We start from the raw sequence: 21,440 nt of genomic DNA on the forward strand, positions 1-21,440 counted from the left end.
GGAAACTGCAGCAGAAAATCAAACCACAGGTTTTGCTACTATCATTATTAAAACTGAAAAATCCGAGAGCTCTAGAGTCGGCGACGTATCTGAAATTTTAATAAACAAAAAGCGACGGGTTTTTGCTCTAGCAACCCCCCCCCCTTCCCCCACGGAGAAAACTGCGGGTCACGGGGAGGAGGTTCAATTGTCGGGCCTTCCGGGCTGGGCCCATCTCTGCCCAGGCAACTCGGCCCGGCTGCCCCCAGGCCAGGAGGAGGCCGCCGCCGCGCCGGGCTGCCGGACCCTCCCTCTCGGGGCTCGGGGCCCAGCGCCCAGCGTTGCGCCCGCCCGCCCCTCACCTCCGGCTCCGGGCGCTCCGAGGCCATCACACAGCCCTCCCGCGCCGGCCCGGGCCAGAGAAGATGCTCCACTGGTGACCCCTGACCCGGCTACAGGAGCCTCGCAGAAGCCGGAAGTAAGTGGGAGGGCCGAGCTCTGAGCTTTCTGATTGGGGGACGGAGCTTTCTCAGAGTGGCTCGCTGACTTGAAAACCGGAAGGGGAAGTCGCTGCCGCCGCCGCTGCCGCCGCGATGCAGGTGAGCGCGGTTTTGGGACTGTTGACCGCTAGCTAGTTAGCTAGCTTCAGGCAACTGGACTGAGAGTGGGCTGGCCGAGGAGAGTGAGGAGTTGGGGCTGGCAGGAGAGGGCAGAGTCCAGAGCTGACGGGTATGGGCCCGCGGGATGGGGAGGCGCGGCCGACTGCAGAGGTGGGGGTGGGGCCCATCTAGCAGGAGACTGGCCGAGTTGCGAGGAAGGAGACCTCGCGGACTTGCTGGGGTGCACGAAGGGATCAGGCTGCTGTAACCTGGGAAGGTTGAAATGCAGTCCAAGGAAGACGGCTCAAGAAAGTAGCGGGTTGGCTCAGGCCCCGGCCTAGACTGTTGAATGGACGCTGTCGGATGCAGACATAACAAGGGAACTGGAATTGGAGAGAAGTGGGGATTGGGGTGGGTGGGGGGCGGTGAAGGAATTGCAGGGTGGGGTGGCAGAAAGCTGAGCTAATTATAATCTGAGGCTGTGGGTGGAACCCAGGATCGAGGCTCCTGTCATACACATTGGTGAGTTTGCAAGACGATTTTGCATCATTCTTCCCAGCCTGAGCCCGTTAGTTGTTAAGGATGAAGAAATGAAGTAAAACTGGAGACAGCAGATGGAGAGGAAATGCTTGCAGACACCCCAGCATTTAAAATTGTTTCTCTGGTGCTTAGGAGCGTGTGCCTTTATTTTGTTTTGTTTTGTTTGTCACTTGCCACTTACTTTCTTGCACCTGGTTCTTTGTCAGTAAATGTTTATAAGTTGACTAAACTTGTGAAAGGGACACAGGAATACTGGCACAGAGATAAAACGAGTGTCGATTAATTCGGCAAGAAGAAGTTTGAAAACATCAAATGCTAAGGCCAAAGGAAGAGTGGGAGAGAGTGGGGAGCAGTGGTGGTACAAGCCTGGTATTCAGGGAAAGCCTTGATATGTGGGTAGGTTTTCCTGGAGATTGTTATTGGCAAGAACTGCCAGGCTCACGAGGCAGGTTCTAGTACAGAAGAAGCTGAAATACATATGCTGCAGACATGCACAAAAGATAATAAACACTAGGCATTAGGTCTTGTGAAAATGTCTCAGTGAGTGAGTACAGAGTGTTTCCAATGCAGAGAAAAGCCAGACATGAATTAGGAGATGATGAGAGAAAGGAGGAATTGAGGTCAGGGGAATGGATTGAAAGGTCTAAGGGTTGATGCTGTCTGTAACCCAAATACCAAAGATAGAAAACAGTCTGGCTCTCCTGCGCCAGGGAGATCCTGTGTTACTTGACTAGTTTTGCATACTGTCATCCTGGGTTTTCAGCCTTCCTCTGTATGTTCCTATTGGTGCAGAGGGAGGAGAAGCAGCTTGAGGCATCATTAGATGCACTGCTGAGTCAAGTTGCTGATCTGAAGAACTCACTGGGGAGTTTCATTTACAAGTTGGAGAACGAGTATGACCGGCTGACCTGGTAAGGGTTGCCAGGGCAAGCTGAGGAGGGCTCCATGGGTGTGTGTGTTCGGTGAGGGGGGGCAGGTCTCCTGGTGGATAGGACATCTCCAGTGATGTCATAACTTAGAACTAGGCAAACATCTTTCGATTTGGAAAGAGCTGGGTTTCCCAACATTTAACAAGTGAAGTTTGTCTTAGGGCCACCATGGCAAGGAAGTAGAGAAATGTCCAGTTTCCCAACCAAAGTTCTTTCTAGCTTTCGATTCTCACCCTTGACTTCTCTGGGAGGAGGTATTCCCTCAGTGGGTCCTCCTGCTACAGTAAGAATCCAGTGTTCATCCTGGATCTCTTATGAGAGATATTGCTGAGTCTTTTAGGTCCAGCCTACTCTGGAAGTGTGGATCCTATTTTTAGGCCTGAAAGGAGGTCTTCACCCAGTTTCTGAATGTTTAGTGATAGGTATAGCCGTGGTTCTTATTTTGCCACTGGTCCTCATCCCATTCAGAGAATGAACTGCCTTAATTTTCCACCTGTGTCAGAAACTTAAAGTGTGTCCCTCTTTCCTAACCCCACAATCCCTGGGAGCCAGTCTGATTCCTGCCCAGTCCAGGTGAAGTGCTAGGAGCCTTTCTGGGGTGAGCCTGGGTATTCCTAGTCTGAAGGACCGCTTCAGTGCTACTTTACTGAGAACATTCTGACACCTTCTTATCACCACCAGGCCCTCTGTCCTGGACAGCTTTGCTTTGCTCTCCGGACAGCTGAACACTTTGAACAAGGTCTTGAAGCATGAAAAGACACCACTGTTCCGTAACCAGGTCATCATCCCTCTGGTGTTGTCCCCAGACCGCGATGAAGATCTTATGGTAAGAGAAAGAGAAGGGTACGACATGGAAAATTAAATTCTTAGATGAGGACTTAGAGCACAATTGTTGCTGGGTTATTTTAGAAGTTCTGAAGGCGTAGTGTGTGGTGGTAGAAAGCAAGGGCTGCATTTTGGAGACCCTGCTTTTCTTACTTCTGGAGTTGGGGAGCCACTCCCAAATAGTGCCAAATAAACCTGAGGCCTGTGTCACTAAGGCAAAGACCTTTCTCCTCCAATACCTACCTTGAGCAAAAACTATGTCCTTTTATGAGTTTGTCCGTTTTGGTATTACGTTAAAATGTAGCAAAGAGAAACTTGCCCCTAGGTCTGGTAGAAAGAGAAGTATGAGGAGACAGAAAGGAAGCAGGGAGTAAGGGCAGTAGTGCCCCTGGAAGCTAGATATTATAAGTGTCAGGTGGTGTTTTCCCTGAGAATGTATCATTTGCCTATGGAAGGAACTGTATATGTCATGCTAGACTGAGTCTACTTGGGTTGCATAGGAGGATCAATAAAAATCTGTGTTACAGCGGCAGACTGAAGGACGAGTGCCTGTTTTCAGCCATGAGGTGGTCCCTGACCATCTGAGAACCAAGCCCGACCCTGAGGTCGAAGAACAAGAAAAGCAGTTAACCACAGATGCGGCCCGCATTGGTGCTGATGCAGCTCAGGTTGGACAGCCTCTCCCCCTCATCCCCCGCCCCATACCCCAAGTCCCATCACAAGAAGCTAGGCATTAGCATCTGTGTCTGGTGGGGATGCACAGTTGGTTACCCATAAGTTGCCCCTGGAAGAGCACAGGGAAGAAACTTCACCACACTCATTTCTTGATATCCCTGATCTCTGCACAAACGTGTGTGTGTTACAGAAGCAGATCCAGAGCTTAAATAAAATGTGCTCAAACCTTCTGGAGAAAATCAGCAAAGAGGAACGGGAATCGGAGAGTGGAGGTACGGAGGGATGGGTGGCGAAATGGAGAAGGAAAAGAGTGAGGGACTCGCTGGAATAGGAGTGGTGGTTTCGGTGGTGGTGGAGGGAGGACGGGAGACCCAACTGCTTCGGAAAGGGACTGTCCATTCTGTTTGGCATGTGTACTTAGGGCTAGCCCCAGAGCAGGTGGCAGAAATGGGCAAAATGAGAGGAGGGAATTCTGAGATAGTTGTGGGAGTCTTTGGGGGCTCTCCTTCTGGGCTGCTGGTGAGTGTGGATGCTACTGAGCTCTGGTGCTCCGAACCCTGGGGCTCAGCCTGATCTTCCTGCCGCTAGCTTCAGTCCAGGGTCAGAGACATACCTCAGCCTCCTCACTTCACCTTTTTCTTCAGGTCTCCGGCCAAACAAGCAGACCTTTAACCCTGCAGACACCAATGCTTTAGTAGCTGCCGTGGCCTTTGGGAAGGGGCTGTCTAACTGGAGACCTTCAGGCAGCAGTGGTCCTGGCCAGCCAGGCCAGCCTGGAGCTGGGACCATCCTTGCCGGAGCCTCAGGACTGCAGCAGGTGCAGATGGCAGGAGCTCCAAGCCAGCAGCAGCCGCTGCTCAGTGGCGTACAGATGGCTCAAGCAGGTCAAACAGGTGAGGGGGCAGGGAATGACATGGTAGCAGACCTTGAGAATGGAAACAGGAATAAGCTGCATTGTCCGAGCCCCCAGCATCCCAGAGCTGTAGATTTTCTCCTTTTCTTCTTGGACCATGACCCATAAAACAATTTTTCAGAAGTAAAAATCTCCTTGACAGTCTGTAGCAGCAAGAGTCCTTTCCAGAGAAAGGAAGAACTTCAAACAACAGAAACTGTGCCTCCCCCCCACACCTGTCTTAGAAGCTGCCTCAGCGATGTTCTGTCCCTTTTACTCTGGATACTAGGTGTGCTGTCAGGGTCTTTTCTTAGAGAGACCAACAGTCTTAAGACCATTCAGTAGGTGCACTGGGAAGTGACAAACAGGCAAGCTCCATGTATTCTTCTCTGTATCCTGTCTCTCCTGCTTACCGTTAATAGTTACGAGAACAGTCTGAATGAGTTAAGATGTACGTGGCTAAAAGAGTTATTAATTTTTTTTTCAAAGCTGTCTGGGAAAAGGAGCAATTATAATAAGAGAAAAGATATATATATATAAATTTTTAAATATAAATATATATATATATAAATTTTTTTTTTAACCTGTGGCATTAAATGGGGACTAACTGTCTCTTCTGGGAGTAGCTGAGTAGGAGACTGACGGGTGTGTTTCAACCCCTCCTGCTATCAGCCCTCTCCTCCCAGACACCTTCAGGGAGAGGGCTGTTTAAGACCCACACCTCTGATCTTTACTACCCAGGGTCAGAGGCCACAGAGGTTCTGAGACAATAGAGCAGAGGGGTGGCAGAAGGGAAGGGAACCCGGGAGACCATCGCTCTGGTATATCATGAAAGTCTCACCATGCTACAAGTGTCTTTCTTCATGTTTCTTTTAGGGAAAATGCCAAGTGGAATAAAGACCAACATCAAGTCAGCTTCAATGCATCCCTACCAGCGGTGAGTGTGGCCGGCAACCTCCACTCCCCGGTGTCCCTTGCAGAGCTGGCGGTGAAATTGCCTTCTTCCCTCAGCTGAACTAGATGGGTACAACGAAGAGAACATGGGCTTTCGGCACCAGACAGATCCCAGATCCACCATTGACTAGCTGAGTGACCTTGGGCAAGTGACTTAATTTTTCTCAGCCTGTTTTCTTGTTTGTAAATGGCAATGATACCTACCTCATAGGGATGTTGTAAGGATTAAAAAGAGAAATGAATGTAAAATACTTAGTACAGTCTGTGAAATGACGGGTATTCAATAAATGATAGTTTCTACAGCCACTTCTCCCCGCTGCCCTCCTCAGTCCTGGATCCGGAACTTAGTGGGATCTGACACTGCTTCACCTCAGTGGTGAGCCGACGGACTCAGGGTCACGGGCTGCCTCGTTCTGTTTGAAAGCCTGTGCTTACTTTGTGCAGCCAGAAACTGTCGTAGCCTCTGTGAGTCCTTAGGGGCATGCCGGCTCGGCTATCCCCCCTGCCCAGGTTCCATCCTGGCCATCTCTCCAGGCTGTGGGCAGCGAAGCTGCTGGGCTGGGTCAAACGGTCCACCTGCGGCTCGGGTGAAGTGTGGGTCTGCTCTCCTCCTCCTCTCCTTTAAGAAGCTAGTTCAGCTCTTACCCGGGCAATAGTCACAAAGTCGCCTACCCTTTACCTCATCCCCTACAGAGGAAAGAAGATGTTGACAGGTCCTCTGGGTGGGGGCTTCCCAAGATCGGGCTCTACCAGGTAGGACTGTGTGAGAAAGGGATTTTCTTTGCACATGAAGAAGCCCCTTCTTCCTGGACTCATTTTCCTTATTTTAGAGGGAGAGGGGAATTCCACTTCGCACTGTCTTTCTTCAGGTTTTAGTTGTCCTCATAAAAGTGTGTGGTGCCTGGACTCCAGCCAGGATGGCTTTCCTCCAGTCCTCTGAAACTCAGCTAAGAGCCAGATTGCTGGTGGGTGGGGACAGCCACCCAGGACCTCTGCCTGCTTTGCATCAAGCTGAAGAGCGGCGTGAGTTGGGTCTGCTGCTAAGCTGCCTTTCTCAGTGCGCCTTTGCAGGCGCTGGGGCGGGGTCTGAGTCAGGAGGGGACGGAAGGGTTTCTCTGAATGAAGTTATTTAAACTGGAGGCCACCGTGTCAGGGTTAGCAGACAGCGATTTATGAGAGAGCTATGTAAGGATCAGAGACCCAGTGACAGAGACTTCCAGAGTCGCTGCAAGGCAGTTCTCATTTGTTCTCTGTAAAATGTTTTCTTAGCTTCAATTAGCTTTGATCTGAAAATCCTGAGCGGTATGAGGAGGGCCTGCTCATACCTGCTGGCTGCCTGTCTTCTGTTCTCCCCTGTCACACAGCGGGACATAGGCATTTGTTTTGTGCCGGGCAGAATTCTGCCAGGCTGTGGCAGCAAAGGACTGGGAAAGTGGTCCCTGATGTCATCCCTTCCTGCCCCATCAAGACGAGATGGGATCCGCAGAGTTCAGTGGTCATAGCATACAGCAGCATGGGGGCCTCCTGTTTTCAGCTGTGAGGCAATGCCAGACCTTTCCCCCACTTCAGCAATACTGCCTTATTGCTCTGCCTGCCTGCTCAAGTGTTCCTTAGGTTCTTACCCCCACCCCCGCCACTGGAAGTGTCAAAGCTAACTGTCATACTGGATAAAGTTCATCTTTGAAACCCCTGAAGCAGCTTTTGGGGACTGCTGTCCTTAATTCTACCAGAAGATTCCCTTCTATTGAGAGGCACCAACCCCAACTTTCTTTGTTGTCTCAGACCAATAGTACCTTCATTCCCACCATAATATTTGAAATGGGTTCCTTGTCCTCCTAGGGTGGAAGTATCCTCCTGCCCCAACAGAAGCATGAGCAGGACCTCACTTACATCTTGGGCCGTTATGCAAACAAGCCATACTCTGGAGGCACTCACATCCCTATATTCTTCACTCTGGAAACACGTTATTTCCAACCCCCTCACACCCCTACATCCTCTGGAGTACATACACCTGTGTAGCATCACCAACTTTGGGACCTATACAACCCAGTAAATGCCCCAGTGGAAAGTATCTCCCTCCCCTCACACGCATTTCCTCCATTCCCTCAGGAGTGAATATATATGGCGCCCTCTTTGAAGAAGATGAAGTGGTGTGCTTACTTGCTCAGATTTAGGATTTGTAAAAGATGGCTCTCTTGCTCCTCTTTGGTGGTATTCCTGTTTCTGACTACTCGGTTTTGCCTGGGTACTGTGCTTTCTCCTAATCTTGGGGCACCTGGAGGAGGAGATTAGGCCATCTCCTAATCGGGATTGTGCCTAGGGTGGAGAAAGCAGCCCTGTGAAACCGTGAGAGCTTTCTGCAGCACACAGTTCATCCCACTGAAGGCAGAAGCTTAATCCATATCTGCATGAAAGCCACTGCCTAGGACCACTCTGTCCCCAGCTCTGCCCTGTGGCTAGAATTCTGTCATTGTTGACCCTCCCTTTCACTCATTACCCCAGTCACCCCATTCTCTACCCCTTCTGAGGTCTACTGCTGCCCTACCCAGCCAACTTTACTTAACCTTGTGCTTTCTTGTGAAACAGCCCAAATCAATCGATTGTAGCTGAGTGCTCCTTCCAGCTCTGTAATGGGTTCTGGCTTGAGGACCGAGCTGGAGGTGTTGATTGCCCACCTCCTGTCCCGCCGTTGGGGAGGAAGCTGAACTCTGCAGGAATGCCCTAGTGGAAGGCTGGTCCCTTTTCCCACCCCATTCTCACCTCCCCCAGGCAGCTGGGAACAACCTCTCCCTTTGTCTGAGCTTCTTGTACAGAATAATCCTCCTTACAGACAATGTATTCTCTGTGCCCTGTGGACATAGGAGCCGTGTGAGCTGATCCCAGCACCAGGCAGGACGGGAGGCTGAACCTTTCCAAACGCCCACCCTGGGTCAACTCCTAATTACTGTCCAGAGAAATCACTAAGGGATGTACGTTGACCTACTGGCTTAATCCAGAATTTTTTCAGGGTCCATTTTACTTGATCTCCATGGCATTTCCTAGAACTGACCACTTCCTTCTCATCTCTTTCTCCCCACTTGGCCCCTGTGTCTCTGACCATTCCATTTCTGCAGCTTTTGGCCTTCTGTCCATCTGCCTGCTGTCTCTGTGACTAACACTTTTATTTTCAGCTCAGAGCTCTCTGCCCCTAGGATCCATAGGTTCCTCAGATTCTTTTTTTTTTTTTTTAAAGATTTTATTTATTTATTTGACAGAGAGAAATCACAAGTAGATGGAGAGGCAGGCAGAGAGAGAGAGAGAGGGAAGCAGGCTCCCTGCCGAGCAGAGAGCCCAATGTGGGACTCGATCCCAGGACCCTGAGATCATGACCCGAGCCGAAGGCAGCGGCTTAACCCACTGAGCCACCCAGGTGCCCCGGTTCCTCAGATTCTGAATGTTCAAGTCCAGTCATCCTTCCCTCTGAACCTGATTTTTTTTCCGTAGTTTCCTGGGTGTGACCTATCCATGTCGGTGGAAGCCATCCTAAACCCTTCCCTCTCTGTCCCAGCCCTTCATGACCCAGTCAGGGGCCAAATCCTATCTGTTCTTGCTCCCTGATAACTGTCCATCCTGCCCTGCATTTAAGGCCCTGGGCCTCTTTCCCTGAAAGTGTTGTTCGGGCTCCCTGTTTCTCACTCCTGACCCATCTTTGCTGTGGCTGCCAGGTCTTTCTAAACAGCTGATCAGATCACATTGCTTCTCTGATTAAAATCCTTTTGATAGTTCCCTCCTCGTTTCTCAAACTGGAGTCCACGCACCTGGCAGGTTGGTGTGCCAGGCATGCTGGAAGTCCTAGGATCAAATCACCCCGGAACACTCATTTTCTTGAGGGTAAGTAATTTAAACAGAGAACACAAAATTATCACGTATACATTATATGGAGAAAATAGACTTCAGGGAGTTCCTACTAATCTGAAGGAGTTCAGAGTAAGCCACCAGATTTCCTGGGGGATATTTCTTTCTGTCTTTTCTGCCATTACATTTACTTCATTGAAAAAGATTGAAAACCTCTCACATTTCCTGGAAAGGCAAGTAAGATTCTGTGTGATCTGGCCCCCTGACTTCTCCTGACTTAGTTTCTCTATTGTCCTGCTGCCCATTCTGCTCCTGAGCCATACAAGCTGCTTGAAGTTTCCTGAAAGGAACAAACTTTCTAGCCTCCGTTCCTTTAGTCCCACCATTCCCTCTGCAAGTAACATTTGCTCCATCATTCTGTCTGATGAATACCTAGTCGTTTTTCAAAATTCAGCCCACAAGCCAGTCCTCTGAAACAACATTCTTTGGGATGCCCCGATACAAACAAAACTTATTCTTTTATTCAAACCACTTAATAATTTGGGACCAACCAACTTTTTCACCTTCTTACATATAAAGGTCTCTTATTCAATAACCCAGTGCAGGCACAACTCAATGCCACTCTTAAGTAAGGTCAGTTACCTCTTTTTTTATGCTCTTTATTGTCCCCCAAGTTCAAGCACCCTGAACTGTCAGGGTTTGAATTGCAATTCATCTACCTGGGAGCTCGATGATCTTTGTGTCTGGTGTCCTACAGCATCGGGCCCATCATAAACACCGTAAATGCTAGCTGCTACTATTAGCAGTAGTAGTGTGATTTAGTTGACTTGGGGGAGCTAGCATTTTGGTTAAATGAGCATGTTCAGACTGCCTAGGTTCAAATCCTAGCTGTGCCACTTACTAGCTGTGTGGCTTGGTAAAGCTCATTTACTCTGTGCCTGTTTCCTCATTCCTGGGGATGATGATATTAGTGGCTATATCATAGGGTTGCTATATCGTGATGTTTAAAGAGATTAATACATAATGAAGTACTCAGAATAGTGCTTTACAATGAAAGCTTGATAAATATTCGCTATCCTTGGGGCAGCATCTAGAACTCTGCTGTCCGCAATTGTTGCTTAAGCCAGTGATCAATCAGTCCCTTTCTGAGAAGATCACCTCTTCCTCCCTCTGTAGCTTGTTTATGCTGACGTAATGCTCAGCCTCAGGACTCGGCCTCCGGAGAGATCCTTGGCGCACATCTTATCCCCCACGGTGTCTCTCCAGCCCCCAATGCAGAGCATTTTCACATTGGTTTACCTGGTGTAATAAGTCATTTTCAAATCTAGTTTTGTGAATTTTTTTTCTCCCTCTTAGTTGACACCCATGCTCTTCCATTAAAGCCCAGTTCGGGTTCTTAAATCATGTCATTTTGCTTTGAGACCAAATGACAAGCTCCCTCACCTGAAGTGTTCTTTGTCCTCCCTCCTAAACTGTATCTCTGTCCCAACCAGCTGAAGGCTCAGTTCCAGTCTGCCTACAGTTCTCTCCTTAAAGGGGGCCCTGCACCACGCATAGCCCTCTCTGCAGTTGTGATGAGCTCCCTCCTCATTTGTCCACACTTACTAGGTCTGGGTGCAGGTCTTCATGGGCTGCTGTTGGGATTCCCCGGGTATCACCGACCAGAGCCTATGCTTGCCTCTCTTCACACTCCCACCAGTCCTGTAGGCCTTGCTGTGTCCCAGCTGCTCCGCTGTCCTTGCCGCTAAGCCATAAGTACTCTCAGCTGGAGTCAGGACTGGGAGTCAGGTGCTGTGTCACACCACCAATGCTGACAGAGGCTCTGCCCTCTACTTGGACTGTCTGCCCTCTCTTTTTCCTGCTCCCAGCTCCCTTGTTCATCTAATTAATAACTCATCCTGTCAGTGTCACCTACTCCTGTCGGGTCTTTTACACCCGACCGTTCTTCAGTTATACCTGATCTGGACACATCCACTGTGTGGCCTGAGGTGAGTTACCTCCCTTCCAAGAACCTCAGTTTCTCTCTTTGTGAAATGGCATTATAGCCCAGACGACAGAAGGGTACCTTCAACTGAACATATTTAAAATTAAAGTGAAACCTTTAAGTAGCTCATTAATTTTCTATAGGATAAAGTCCAAACTTCTCAGAAGGGCATAAAAAGCCCTGGAAGTATAGTCAGCACTCAGATGCTAACTACTGTTCTTTTCCCCTACTCTCTCCTGAGCAATTTTATTTTTTATTGCATCCTGATATATTAGACTGCTTTGATTGTAGCACATTGCAATCAAACTAGCCTAGCCAAAAACAAAGAAAGGGGGACCCAATTGTATTTAGATTACTCGGGTGGGGGGCTGAAGGGTCACTGGCTGCAGGTGGGCTCCGGGGCTGGGGGGTCCGAGGTGCTCTGTTTCTGTATTTCTGTACTCTGCAGCAGTAGGGCTTACCTCGTGCAGGAACTCTGATTGTTCTGGCTTGGATTCTAGCCTCCTAGGAGCACAGATTGGGGGAAACAGGCCAGTGGAGTGGGGGCAGGAATTTTAAAGGAAATGAAAGCAAGGAGCTGGGAAAGTGAGCTCTCATGGTCCACATTATGTGATTTCGGGGAATCCTCGGGTTTTTTTTTTTCCCCTCGAGCCCTATCTCTTCTTCCAAACTTAGAGAACTGTGTTCAGGATTGCCTGTGGCATGTGGCATCATACTGCACACTGCAGATGTCCCCCAATGCGTGCATTTCTTCCACTCTGCTCCACCTGAGTTACCCAGCACAACCACCTTCCTGTCAGTTCTGTGTCCTCTCTCTGCTCCATGCTCTCAGGCCTTCCGTGTGTCACAGCTGTGTGTGTGTGTGTGTGTGTGTGTGTACACCTGCGCGTCACACCTGTGCACTGTGGCTGGTCTCCCAGCTGGCTCCCCTCCCTCTCCTTTCCTCCTGGTGACATATTGTCCCCATGTTTGCCTTTCTGAAGAACAATGGGGATCACACAAATCCCTTTCTTAAAAATTCTTTGGGATGCCCCGATACAAACAAAACTTATTCTTTTATTCAAACCACTTAATAATTTGGGACCAACCAACTTTTTCACCTTCTTACATATAAAGGTCTCTTATTCAGCGGATGGTTTGGCCAAGCAGAATCACGTGTGCTGCGCTTTCCTCCTTCCGTCCCTTTTTGCCAGTTTTCCCTCAGCCTGGAACACCTGCATTGCTTCTGCCTTGCTTGCCATGTGACCTTGAGAAAAATCCATCACCCTTTCTCATTCAGTTCTTCATCCATGAAGTGCAGTAATAGTAGTTATAGGACTGGACTGTAAGAACATAGGGAAAGGAGCTCTTAGGGCCCCACTCTCGCCAGACAAAGTATTGAATAATAAGCTACGCTTTCTCTTTCCCCTTTTGGCTCTTCTCAACGCATCTTCCAGATCTGTCACAACCCTCTTCCCCCCACCCAAGTTTCTTTAGTTCCATTCAGTGAACACTGCATGTTACCCACGGCCAGATGTGATGAGTGTTCGCACACGGTCTCTCCCTTCTGCCAGCTGGATGTCTTTCCAGCTGCGGTTCCTTCAGCAGAGGGCTCAGCCTTAGGCAGAGGACACTAGCTAGCTGGCCAAGACCCAGGGATATGCAGAATGATTAACTGACAACCCCTTCACCCTCTCTTCACTCCCCTGTCCTCACAGAGTCAGCCCCCAACTCCTCTGCCTGGCAACTGTGTAGAAAGTGCCTTTTGTCCTTTACAGGATGGGGAAGGGAGGAGCCTGATGCAGCCCCCAGGAGACTATTTCCATCTCTCTCTGCTGCTCCTGGGGGCCGTTAGCCTAGACCCTCAGTTCCTATCCCTTTTAGCTGACTCCCTGCGGCTCCCATGCTGTGTCCCCTTCACGCGTCACCTACCTGCTCATATACACACAGGCATGCCTTTTTCCTCATTATTCCTCATTGCCATTCCTGCTTCTTTGATCCCAGTTCCTTTTAATTTTTCTGCTGAAACGTATAAAGCCTCAGATAATCATGGGAACGGAGTTGTTTGCGTTCACATGGATGGTGGTTTTCAGACTGAACCCTTGCTCAAAGTACATCAGTGGCTTATCTTCTGGGGAATGAGGATGGAGAAGGGCCCCTGAGAGAGCAGTGAGTGAGCAGTGAGTCACACAGGGTGGGACCCCTAAGGGGAGTCACCTCACTTCCTGTTAGTTAGGAAGCTTCATGAAGGAGGGGGAATTTTAGTCATTGGGTTGGCAAAGTCTTCCCCTGCACCCCCCATCCCCAGCACCTGGCTTTCATCCTTATCAAGCCTGTGAGTTCCTGGACCCCTTCGGTTTCCCCATTTTATCAGCCTGCCCCTTCCACTTCTCTGCAGGCCCCAAACGACCTCCTTCTCCCCCAGTCCCCTGACAAACTGACTCTTCTTTTCCATACATGTCAGTCTGTGAGGTGCTCTCCTTAGCCAAAGGCTAATCCCTCCATGTGCCTGCTGGCTCCCATGGTCTCCTTCTACACTGTACATAAACATGATTGGGCCTCTTCCTGTTAAAAACAGCCATTAGAATCAGTCTGAAGGCAAGAGCCAGATGCTGATATTTTAAAAGCTGCCTAGGTGATCGTGTGCAGCCAGGGCTGAAAATCATAAACAGAACAAAATGCACACTTCCCACCGTGGCATTCAGGGCTCTGTAGAAACTGGTTCCTGCCCATGTTTCCTACCCTGACCTCTCTGCCCTCTGAGCTGGAGCCACACCAAACTCCCTAGAGTTCCCCCAGCCTGCCACATCTCTTGCTTCTGTGCCTTCACACACATCCTTCCTTCTGCCTGGAATGCATTTCGCTGCTTTCTAGAAAGTGCCCTTCAGCGTTCAGTGTGGTGTCCTTTTGTGAAGTCTTCAAGAATTCACTCCCACCCTGGGGCAGGGTGACCCTCCTCGGTACTTCCATAAGCCTCTGTGTTTATCTCTGTGGGAACACTTGCCACATGCTAACTACTATTGGTCTCCTCGATATCTGTTTCCTCCTCTAGATAGCGACTGCTTTGCAGGAAAACCCAGGGCTATAGAGATGCCATTTGGTAGGACGTGGGGCCAGGTGATCTCTATCAGAGATGAGTTCTCCCAGGACTGGGACAGAAACTGAGCGAAGTGAGTCTTGGTGCCTGTTCATTCATGTGGTCAACGTGGGCTGGGGGCTTGCTGTGCTCACTGACCACTGGGGCCCAATAAATGGGTAGCTGAAGTTCCCTGCCTTGACTACACTTGACCTCTGGCACTGTACATCCTCTCTGGTCGTCTGCTTGGTTCGTCTCTAATTTGTCTCTAGCTGGATACTGAATCCAGAACTGCTCAGTAGAGATCTAAGAGCAGTGTGTGCACACAGCAGGCGCTTAGGAAGTATCTGCCACTACTGACCTACTGGTTGTCAGTAGTGGTATGTTCTTGACATATTGGTTGGTTCCGGTCCTGTCTGAAATGTTGAGCATCGCATGGGGGCCAGCTCCTTCACTCTGCCCGATGATGAGGGAGGCTCTGCTGTTCCCATCTTACAAAGGTTTGGCAACTTGCAGAAGGACACGCAGGTACACGCTGGAATACTTAAACTCAGGCCTATGGAGTCAGGGCTGACCCCAAAGCCACCAGATTATACCTGGGACACATTAGGCTTTCAACAAGTATTTATTGACTCAAGGGAGACTGCGACCCCCAGGGAATCAGAAAGCCTGAATTCTCAGCGTCCTCCCCGCCTGACTCTGGGTCCCATGACCTCTCTGGGCTTTCTCACAGTCTCATTTATTCTCATATTCACTCCACAAACATCACGAAGGATCAGATGAGCCAGCCAGTGGGCCAGGTACAAGAGATATGGAGACAACTAACACATGCCTCTGGCTGAGAGGAACTTAGAGAGGGGGAGGTGGTAGATAATTGCATTCCTGTAGGATCACCAGAGCTGGGGTGGGGAGCTGTGTGGACCCTGTATCGAGCCAAGGGACGAAGGCTTGGAAGGGTGGGAGTGTGTGCAAGATGTGGACATCCTTGGGGAACAGGTAAAATGTAGCACAGGAGAATAACACAGGTAGAATGGGAGGCCAGGGGCCAGCTCAGGGAAGCCTTAGTGTTCTAACTCGAAGAAATTTGAGCCTTTTGAATTCTCCCGCAATTTCCTTTCAAGGGTAGCTGCTCTCGGGCTGGATCATGGCTCTAGTGGCTCTGACCCCTTACCTTGAAGACTGAACTCCTGCATAGCTACATCCCACCATTTACCAGCATATTGTTTCTCCCAGACCACCCTCTCTTCTGAATTCTCCTTCTGTCCACATTTACACCGATCTGACAAGAAGGCATCCAGCCACTTGATGCCAAGAACCATTCGGGAGCTGCTGGAGCTGCAGAGTTCATTCTGTTCCAACTTAGTCCTTACCCTGTTGAGTGGAGTGGGTGTGTACACTGTGGAGCTAGACGGGGAATGCAAGAAGCCAGATGGACAGCTCCGCACAGAGTCAATCCTCCTGTCTCGGAGACATCTCCAGTGTCTGCCACGCCCATCCCATCAGTTTCCAAAGCTTAGGTCAGCCTGTTAGCTCTCACCTGGTCGGCCTCAATCAGCCCATGGCCCCTGCCATCAGAGTGACGTGACTCAGCCAGCCCTAAACCCTGTGCTGCAACAGCAGCACCTGCCCCCTTCACCCGTGTGTCCCTAGCACTTACCTCAGTCTTGCCCATGGTAGGCATTCAATCAGTATTTGATCATGCAAGCCTGATGGCAGGCTCCTCACAAATCTTCACTGTTTCTGTCTTCTCTGCTTCCAGAGTAAAACCAAACTGGCCGGGTTGGCCTTCAAGCCCTACTACATTCGGCCACAGTTGGCCTCCCTTCCCTTTATTTCCTTTCAGTACCTTCAAGGCCAGTTTAGCCAATGATTCACTGTTCCTGCCCCGGGCCACTTGTATTCTCCCACTGCAAAGTCCTCTTAGTTCCTAATGCTAGGGCTCAGCCAAGTTTATGGGCCAGTGGAGAAGGCTTCCTTGCCCAGCTGCTCCCTCCGGCTGAGACCTCCCTGCCACTCCAGGTCAGACCCTCGCACACACGTGCTACCTCCCGCCCAACCCTCCCACCAACCGCTGGGGAGAAAGCACGGTAGGAAAAGGCTGGAACTTTCCTCCGGGTCCCCAGGGTGGGCCTGCCACAAGCTGAAGATGTGTCGGTCGCGTTGGTGGACCGTCACCGGAGGTCCCAGAATGAGACCGAGTGTCAGGAAGCAGCCAGGTGCAACTCGGGTGGGCCGGGGTCGGCCCAGGGAGAGCCGCAGGAGGCGGGCAGCGAGAAGCAGAGGGAAGGGGTGGGGAGCCCGGGCTGGGCTTGCTTCCTGCCCCGGAATCTGGCGGCCCGCCCCTGCGCCCGCCCCTCGGGCCGAGCGGAGTCGGGGCCAATCAGCAGGCGCCCCCCGCCCGGCCCGCCCCGTCCCCCTCTGGTGACAGAAAGTCGGCCCAGCAGATGAGGAAGTGGCAGGCAGGCTGGCCCTGGGGACTTCTCTCTGGCCCTGCTCCCTCCGAGCCCTTCACTGCTGCCCGCCTGGCCCCCCACTGGTGAGTCTGGACCTTCCACGGGCGGGCTGTCCACGTGCCCGGGCACCCTGCCCGCTTAGCCCTGCCCTGCCCTGCCCTGCCCAGCCTGTGGGCGAGGCTGTTCCCGGGGACCGTGGGTGGGAGGTCCTAGCTCTCTGGGGCCGGGCCTGGCCGGTACCCTCCCTCCGATCCCGGCCCCCATTTGTTTAAACCTAGGCCATCTTCCACCACCTCCTGCTCTAGTCCCTCTCCGCCTCTTCCCCTCCCTCTCCTTGGCTCCCAGTTCTTCTCTCCTCCCTTCCCCTCCCCCTCCTTTGCCTGTCTCCCTTTCCCTTCCATCCATCTTAAAGGAAGGAAGCACCCGCCTGAGTTCCCCTACCAGGGACACACCCAGCGCTCCTCAAGCCAGGGGAGAGGTCCTTTCCAGAGCCTGGAGCCACTCCTGACCTCCAGGGCGCATGAGTGTTTGTGAGGGGGTGAACTCGAGGTGGTGGTGCAGAGAGAGCGGGAGAGATAACCAGCTGGCAGGCTCCCCTGGGTCAGGGAGGAACTGTGTGTGTGAGCGCAGGCCTCCGCCAGGTGGGCCGCGCCACAGAAGAGGCAGCCAGCGAGGTCTGCCTGTGAATGAATGAATGGTCATTGTGGTCCGTGAAAGTGATCTGTGTGCATGACCGAAGGCAGGTGTGTCTGAGTGTGGTGAGTGGGATTTTATGTTTATTCATCTCTAAGTGGGGTGTCTGAGTTTATGTCTGTGACCACATTTATCTGTGACTCAACGTACCTGTGAGTAAAGCTGCGTGTGGGCCCCGGGGGTGCGAGCGTGAGTATTTGCACATGGTAATACTAGCAGGACCAGAGAAGGTGGCAGGGTGAGTGTTTTGGGTGTGTTGCGAGTATGAATGGAGTTAGGAGTGGGTCTGAGTATCAGAAGCTCTGCATGTCAAAGTCCGTGGAGGCTGTTTGGGTGGTGTGTCAGAGGTGGGCGGCTAATGCCAGTAGGAGGTGTGTGGGCCCTGCGTGTACATAGGCGTGTCAGCCCTGGGTCAGCCTGTCGTTGGTGCTGGGGAGAGCTGCGTGAGAGGGAGGACTTGGGGCCTGACCATGGTGGGGGCAGGTGTGGGTCCCCATTGTGGCTGCAGGAGCTCCTGTGGGATGTGTGCCCAGTTCAGTGTGTGAGGGGCACGTGGATGGCCTCGCTGGAGGTGTCAGAAGGTGGCCCTTCTTCGCTTAGTGCCTGTGCATGGCTTTTTCTCTGGAAAGAGGGAAGCTGGTGGGCATCTGCTTCCCTCACTGGCTGGGGAATGCCTTGCCCCTCTGGGACAGCCTTGGCATCCCAGGCTCTCCTGGGTCTGGCCCGAGGCTTTTGTGTCCCAGGGTGCCCTCCCCCGACATTCCTTCAGATTCTGAGGGGGAGAGGGCCTAGCTCATTAGGACCCTCCCTAAGGGAGGGGAAGATTCCTGAGACCTCCCCCACTCCCCCACCTCCTCACATGCCACTGGCCTCCCTGCCCCTCCCAGGGAGAGAAGGGTGCTCGTACCCATTCTGAAGCAGGACAGACTGAGAATTTATGGCTAGTTTAGGAGAGGATGCTGGGTGTAGGTTTTCAGCAGTCCTCTTGGGGCCAAGGCTAGGGCTTGGCTGGAGCCCTGTGAGGTTTCTGGCTCAAAACAAAGCTAGATCCTTCGCTCATCTGGCCATCCAGGGTGGGTGGATGGTGAGTCCCATGCTTTACTCTTGGCTTTCTCAATCCTGGTGGGTCCTGCTCCTCCAGGCCCTGACCTGTGGCCTGGACCCACCCTCCACCCCATGCGTAGTGCAGCGGGGGCGGGTGGAGGGCGGGGCGCTCCCAGAGCTAGTTAGACAGGTGGAGCCGCCGGGGCAGGAGTCTCAAAGAGCCGGGCTCCGGAGAGGAAGGGCTGGAGGGGAGTGCCAGAGAAGAGGGCAGCGGGGAGCGGAGAGAGTCGCTGGGGTGAGAGCCCGGGAGGGCAGGGGAGAGGAGGAAGGGGCAGGGATGGGGGGAATCCCCCCTCGGGAGAGGAGCATCCTGAGGAGCGGTTGAACGGGAGGATCCTTGGGGAGGGGGGAGGACCCTCTCGAGGCTGGAGAGGTGGGAGACTGGCAGGGAAGGAGAGGCGGTCATTCTGGAGTGGAGAGGTAAGATTCTCCAGAAAGAGACCAGAAATGGAGAGTCCTCCTGTGGAGGAAGAGGGAAGGTGAGGCCCGGTGGTAAGAATCTCGGCGGTGGAGCAGGGAGTGAGGGAGGCGACTGAGGTGCGGAGAGGAGGGCAGAACAGCCCTTCCCAGCAGGCGGGCAGGGTGTGCGGGAGGCGGTGTGAAAGCGGTGTGTCTCCTACCCCCAGCCCCTCCGCAGCTCCTTCCTCTCACTCTTCTGTCCTTTCTGCAAAGAGGTGTCGGGAGCTGTCCCACCTGGTCTGTGAGCCGTCTGTGGGTCAGGGGTGGGATGGGGGCACAGTCGGCCCTGACCCACACCCCCCATACCTCCCCAGAATCCTTAGCCAGGATGGAGGCGGTTGTGAACTTGTACCAGGAGATAATGAAGAATGCAGGTAAGACGCTGTCCTCCCTCCTGCTCCAGGATCCCTGAACCTAGGGCTGTCTCCTGCTGGAGACTCCCTACGAACCCCTTGACTCTCTGTGACCTGACCCCATGCCTGTACACCTGGTGGGGACCCTTTGGACCCTGTGACTCTTTGTGACTCCTTGACCCTTATCCACAGATCCTCGGATCCAGGGCTACCCTCTGATGGGGTCCCCCCTGCTAATGACCTCTATCCTCCTGACCTACGTGTACTTCGTTCTTTCACTTGGGCCTCGCATCATGGCCAATCGGAAGCCCTTCCAGCTCCGGGGCTTCATGATTGTCTATAACTTCTCACTGGTGGCTCTCTCCCTCTACATTGTCTATGAGGTAGGCCTCTGGGGTGCCTAGGTTTTAATTCCTGCCAGGCTCAGATCCGTTTCTTCAGCTAGATAGCAGGAGGGGTTGGGCTGGGTGGATGGATCTCTGGTGGCCTAATCCACTCCCCTCCCTAGTTCTTGATGTCTGGCTGGTTGAGTACCTACACATGGCGGTGCGATCCTGTGGACTATTCCAATAGCCCGGAGGCACTAAGGGTAAGTGGGGGTCAAGGGTGGGGAGCTAGCATAGAAGCACTCTGGGGTTAGCAGTTTGGCCATGCCCTTGTCTCATGGGTCAGTTCAGGGAAGTTTCTGGAATAGCATGGGTGTCCTAAGTCTGCCTGACTTCTTGCAGATGGTTCGAGTGGCCTGGCTCTTCCTCTTCTCCAAGTTCATCGAGCTGATGGACACGGTGAGTGGTTATAAGAGATATGGGGACCCTGGGGGGAGAAAGGAGAGGCCCTGGCTCGGAAACCCATATCCCCACTCTTCTCAGGTGATCTTCATTCTCCGGAAAAAAGATGGACAGGTGACCTTCCTACATGTCTTCCACCACTCAGTGCTTCCCTGGAGCTGGTGGTGGGGGGTACAAGTTGCCCCGGGTGAGTGGTAAAGGCCACTGGGGGAAGAGGGATAGGCATTAAGGACCAGCAGCTCAACTCTCCTGACCCTATTCATTGTACCGACAGGAGGAATGGGCTCTTTCCACGCCATGATCAACTCCTCTGTGCATGTCATCATGTACCTGTACTATGGGTTGTCTGCCCTCGGCCCTGTGGCTCAGCCTTACCTGTGGTGGAAAAAGCATATGACAGCCATCCAGCTGGTGAGGGGCCTGGCCCATAGCCATACCTCCCGCCTCCCTGGCCTGGATCCCCCCTTTATCCAGCTGGCCTCACCTCTGACCGCATGCCTCTGTGTTCAACATCCAGTCGGTCTACACCACCTCTTGCTGTTCCCTCTCACCCTTGCCCGTCTCCATTCCAGATCCAGTTCGTCCTGGTCTCACTGCACATCTCCCAGTACTACTTCATGCCCAGCTGCAACTACCAGTACCCCATCATCATCCACCTCATCTGGATGTACGGCACCATCTTCTTCGTGCTCTTCTCCAATTTCTGGTATCACTCCTACACCAAAGGCAAGCGGCTGCCCCGTGTGCTTCAGCAGAATGGAGCTCCAGGTACCACCAAAGTCAAGGCCAACTGAGAAGTGTGGCCTAGCTAGGTGCCCACCTAAGTGCCTCAGGACTGCGCCTTGGGCAGCATCTGACTTCTCCCCACCTACACCGGTGACCTGTGACCAGGGCTTACGTGGTCAGGACTGAGCAGGGGACAGGCCCTCCCCTCCCCACAGCTGGTACACAGGGACCATGGCTTCCGTTCCTCACCCACTTCTCCCGGCCGGCACCAAGGACATGGCCTCATTGCCCTCTGCTACTCCAGAGCTGGGGGGCCAAAAGGGCTGGACACATTTCCCCCTCCCTGCCTTAAACTTGGGAGAGGAGCACTCAGGACTGGCCCCCACCAGGGTCTTGTGGCCTTTTTCCTCACACTGAAGAGGTCAGCAATAATCTGTCACTGTGCACCCATGATCCCTCCTTCTCTCCCCCACACTGAAGCAGAAGCTTCTTGGCCAAAGGTCAGGGTGGCTGGGGGGATTGGGCTCACTCGCTTAGGTCTTCATTAAAAGTGACAGAGGAAACCACCGAGGCTGTGTGTGTACATGTGGGAATGGAA

The 21,440-nt window shown here is 52.3% G+C and overlaps 3 protein-coding genes and 1 long non-coding RNA gene across 8 annotated transcripts in view; 2 read left to right on the forward strand and 2 right to left on the reverse strand.

Annotated features, from left to right (window-relative positions):
* The window catches only part of SZT2 (SZT2 subunit of KICSTOR complex), a 52,352-nt gene extending 51,889 nt beyond the window's left edge, over positions 1–463 (reverse strand). The window contains 1 exon segment of the mRNA XM_032303593.1: positions 342–463. Coding sequence (XP_032159484.1) covers positions 342–368 — 27 coding nt within the window. The 5' untranslated portion in view covers positions 369–463.
* Positions 464–502: 39 nt separating this feature from the next.
* Positions 503–5,695, forward strand: MED8 (mediator complex subunit 8). 3 transcript variants are annotated; one of them, XM_032303603.1, is made up of 8 exons: positions 503–578; positions 1,911–2,029; positions 2,729–2,873; positions 3,400–3,540; positions 3,738–3,819; positions 4,192–4,440; positions 5,316–5,376; positions 5,451–5,695. In XM_032303603.1, exons 1-8 carry the CDS (start codon positions 573–575, stop codon positions 5,452–5,454), a joined length of 807 nt encoding a protein of 268 aa, XP_032159494.1. In that variant the 5' UTR covers positions 503–572; the 3' UTR covers positions 5,455–5,695. The 3 variants fall into 3 exon arrangements, with proteins under 3 accessions (XP_032159494.1, XP_032159493.1, XP_032159492.1); XM_032303602.1 differs by having other exon boundaries at positions 504–578; positions 5,316–5,695; XM_032303601.1 differs by lacking the exon at positions 503–578 and having other exon boundaries at positions 1,108–2,029; positions 5,316–5,695.
* A 5,485-nt stretch (positions 5,696–11,180) lies between these two features.
* On the forward strand, positions 11,181–21,408 carry ELOVL1 (ELOVL fatty acid elongase 1). 3 transcript variants are annotated; one of them, XM_032303600.1, is made up of 8 exons: positions 11,181–11,215; positions 19,290–19,349; positions 19,521–19,711; positions 19,837–19,917; positions 20,057–20,113; positions 20,198–20,303; positions 20,391–20,527; positions 20,689–21,408. In XM_032303600.1, exons 2-8 carry the CDS (start codon positions 19,304–19,306, stop codon positions 20,908–20,910), a joined length of 840 nt encoding a protein of 279 aa, XP_032159491.1. In that variant the 5' UTR covers positions 11,181–11,215; positions 19,290–19,303; the 3' UTR covers positions 20,911–21,408. The 3 variants fall into 3 exon arrangements, with proteins under 3 accessions (XP_032159491.1, XP_032159488.1, XP_032159489.1); XM_032303597.1 differs by lacking the exon at positions 11,181–11,215 and adding an exon at positions 16,695–16,802; XM_032303598.1 differs by lacking the exon at positions 11,181–11,215 and adding an exon at positions 18,531–18,751.
* Positions 12,052–16,594, reverse strand: LOC116568103. The gene is made up of 3 exons (XR_004276506.1): positions 15,924–16,594; positions 13,123–13,348; positions 12,052–12,533 (listed from the first exon to the last, which is right to left on the reverse strand). It is a non-coding gene; the product is annotated as an uncharacterized LOC116568103 (long non-coding RNA).
* Positions 21,409–21,440: the final 32 nt, after the last annotated feature.

The sequence above is a fragment of the Mustela erminea genome, chromosome 10 (assembly GCF_009829155.1).
Source record: "Mustela erminea isolate mMusErm1 chromosome 10, mMusErm1.Pri, whole genome shotgun sequence".
Taxonomy (NCBI): domain Eukaryota; kingdom Metazoa; phylum Chordata; class Mammalia; order Carnivora; family Mustelidae; genus Mustela; species Mustela erminea.

Coding starts and splice junctions, on each gene's coding strand:
- MED8 (XM_032303601.1), top strand. CDS start 1,893: ATGTTCCTATTGGTGCAGAGGGAGGAGAAGCAGCTTGAGGCATCATTA. Junction 2,874..3,399: donor ACCGCGATGAAGATCTTATG/GTAAGAGAAAGA, acceptor TCTGTGTTACAG/CGGCAGACTGAAGGACGAGT. Junction 4,441..5,315: donor GGCTCAAGCAGGTCAAACAG/GTGAGGGGGCAG, acceptor TGTTTCTTTTAG/GGAAAATGCCAAGTGGAATA.
- ELOVL1 (XM_032303600.1), top strand. CDS start 19,304: ATGGAGGCGGTTGTGAACTTGTACCAGGAGATAATGAAGAATGCAG. Junction 19,350..19,520: donor GGAGATAATGAAGAATGCAG/GTAAGACGCTGT, acceptor CCTTATCCACAG/ATCCTCGGATCCAGGGCTAC. Junction 20,304..20,390: donor GGGGGTACAAGTTGCCCCGG/GTGAGTGGTAAA, acceptor TTGTACCGACAG/GAGGAATGGGCTCTTTCCAC.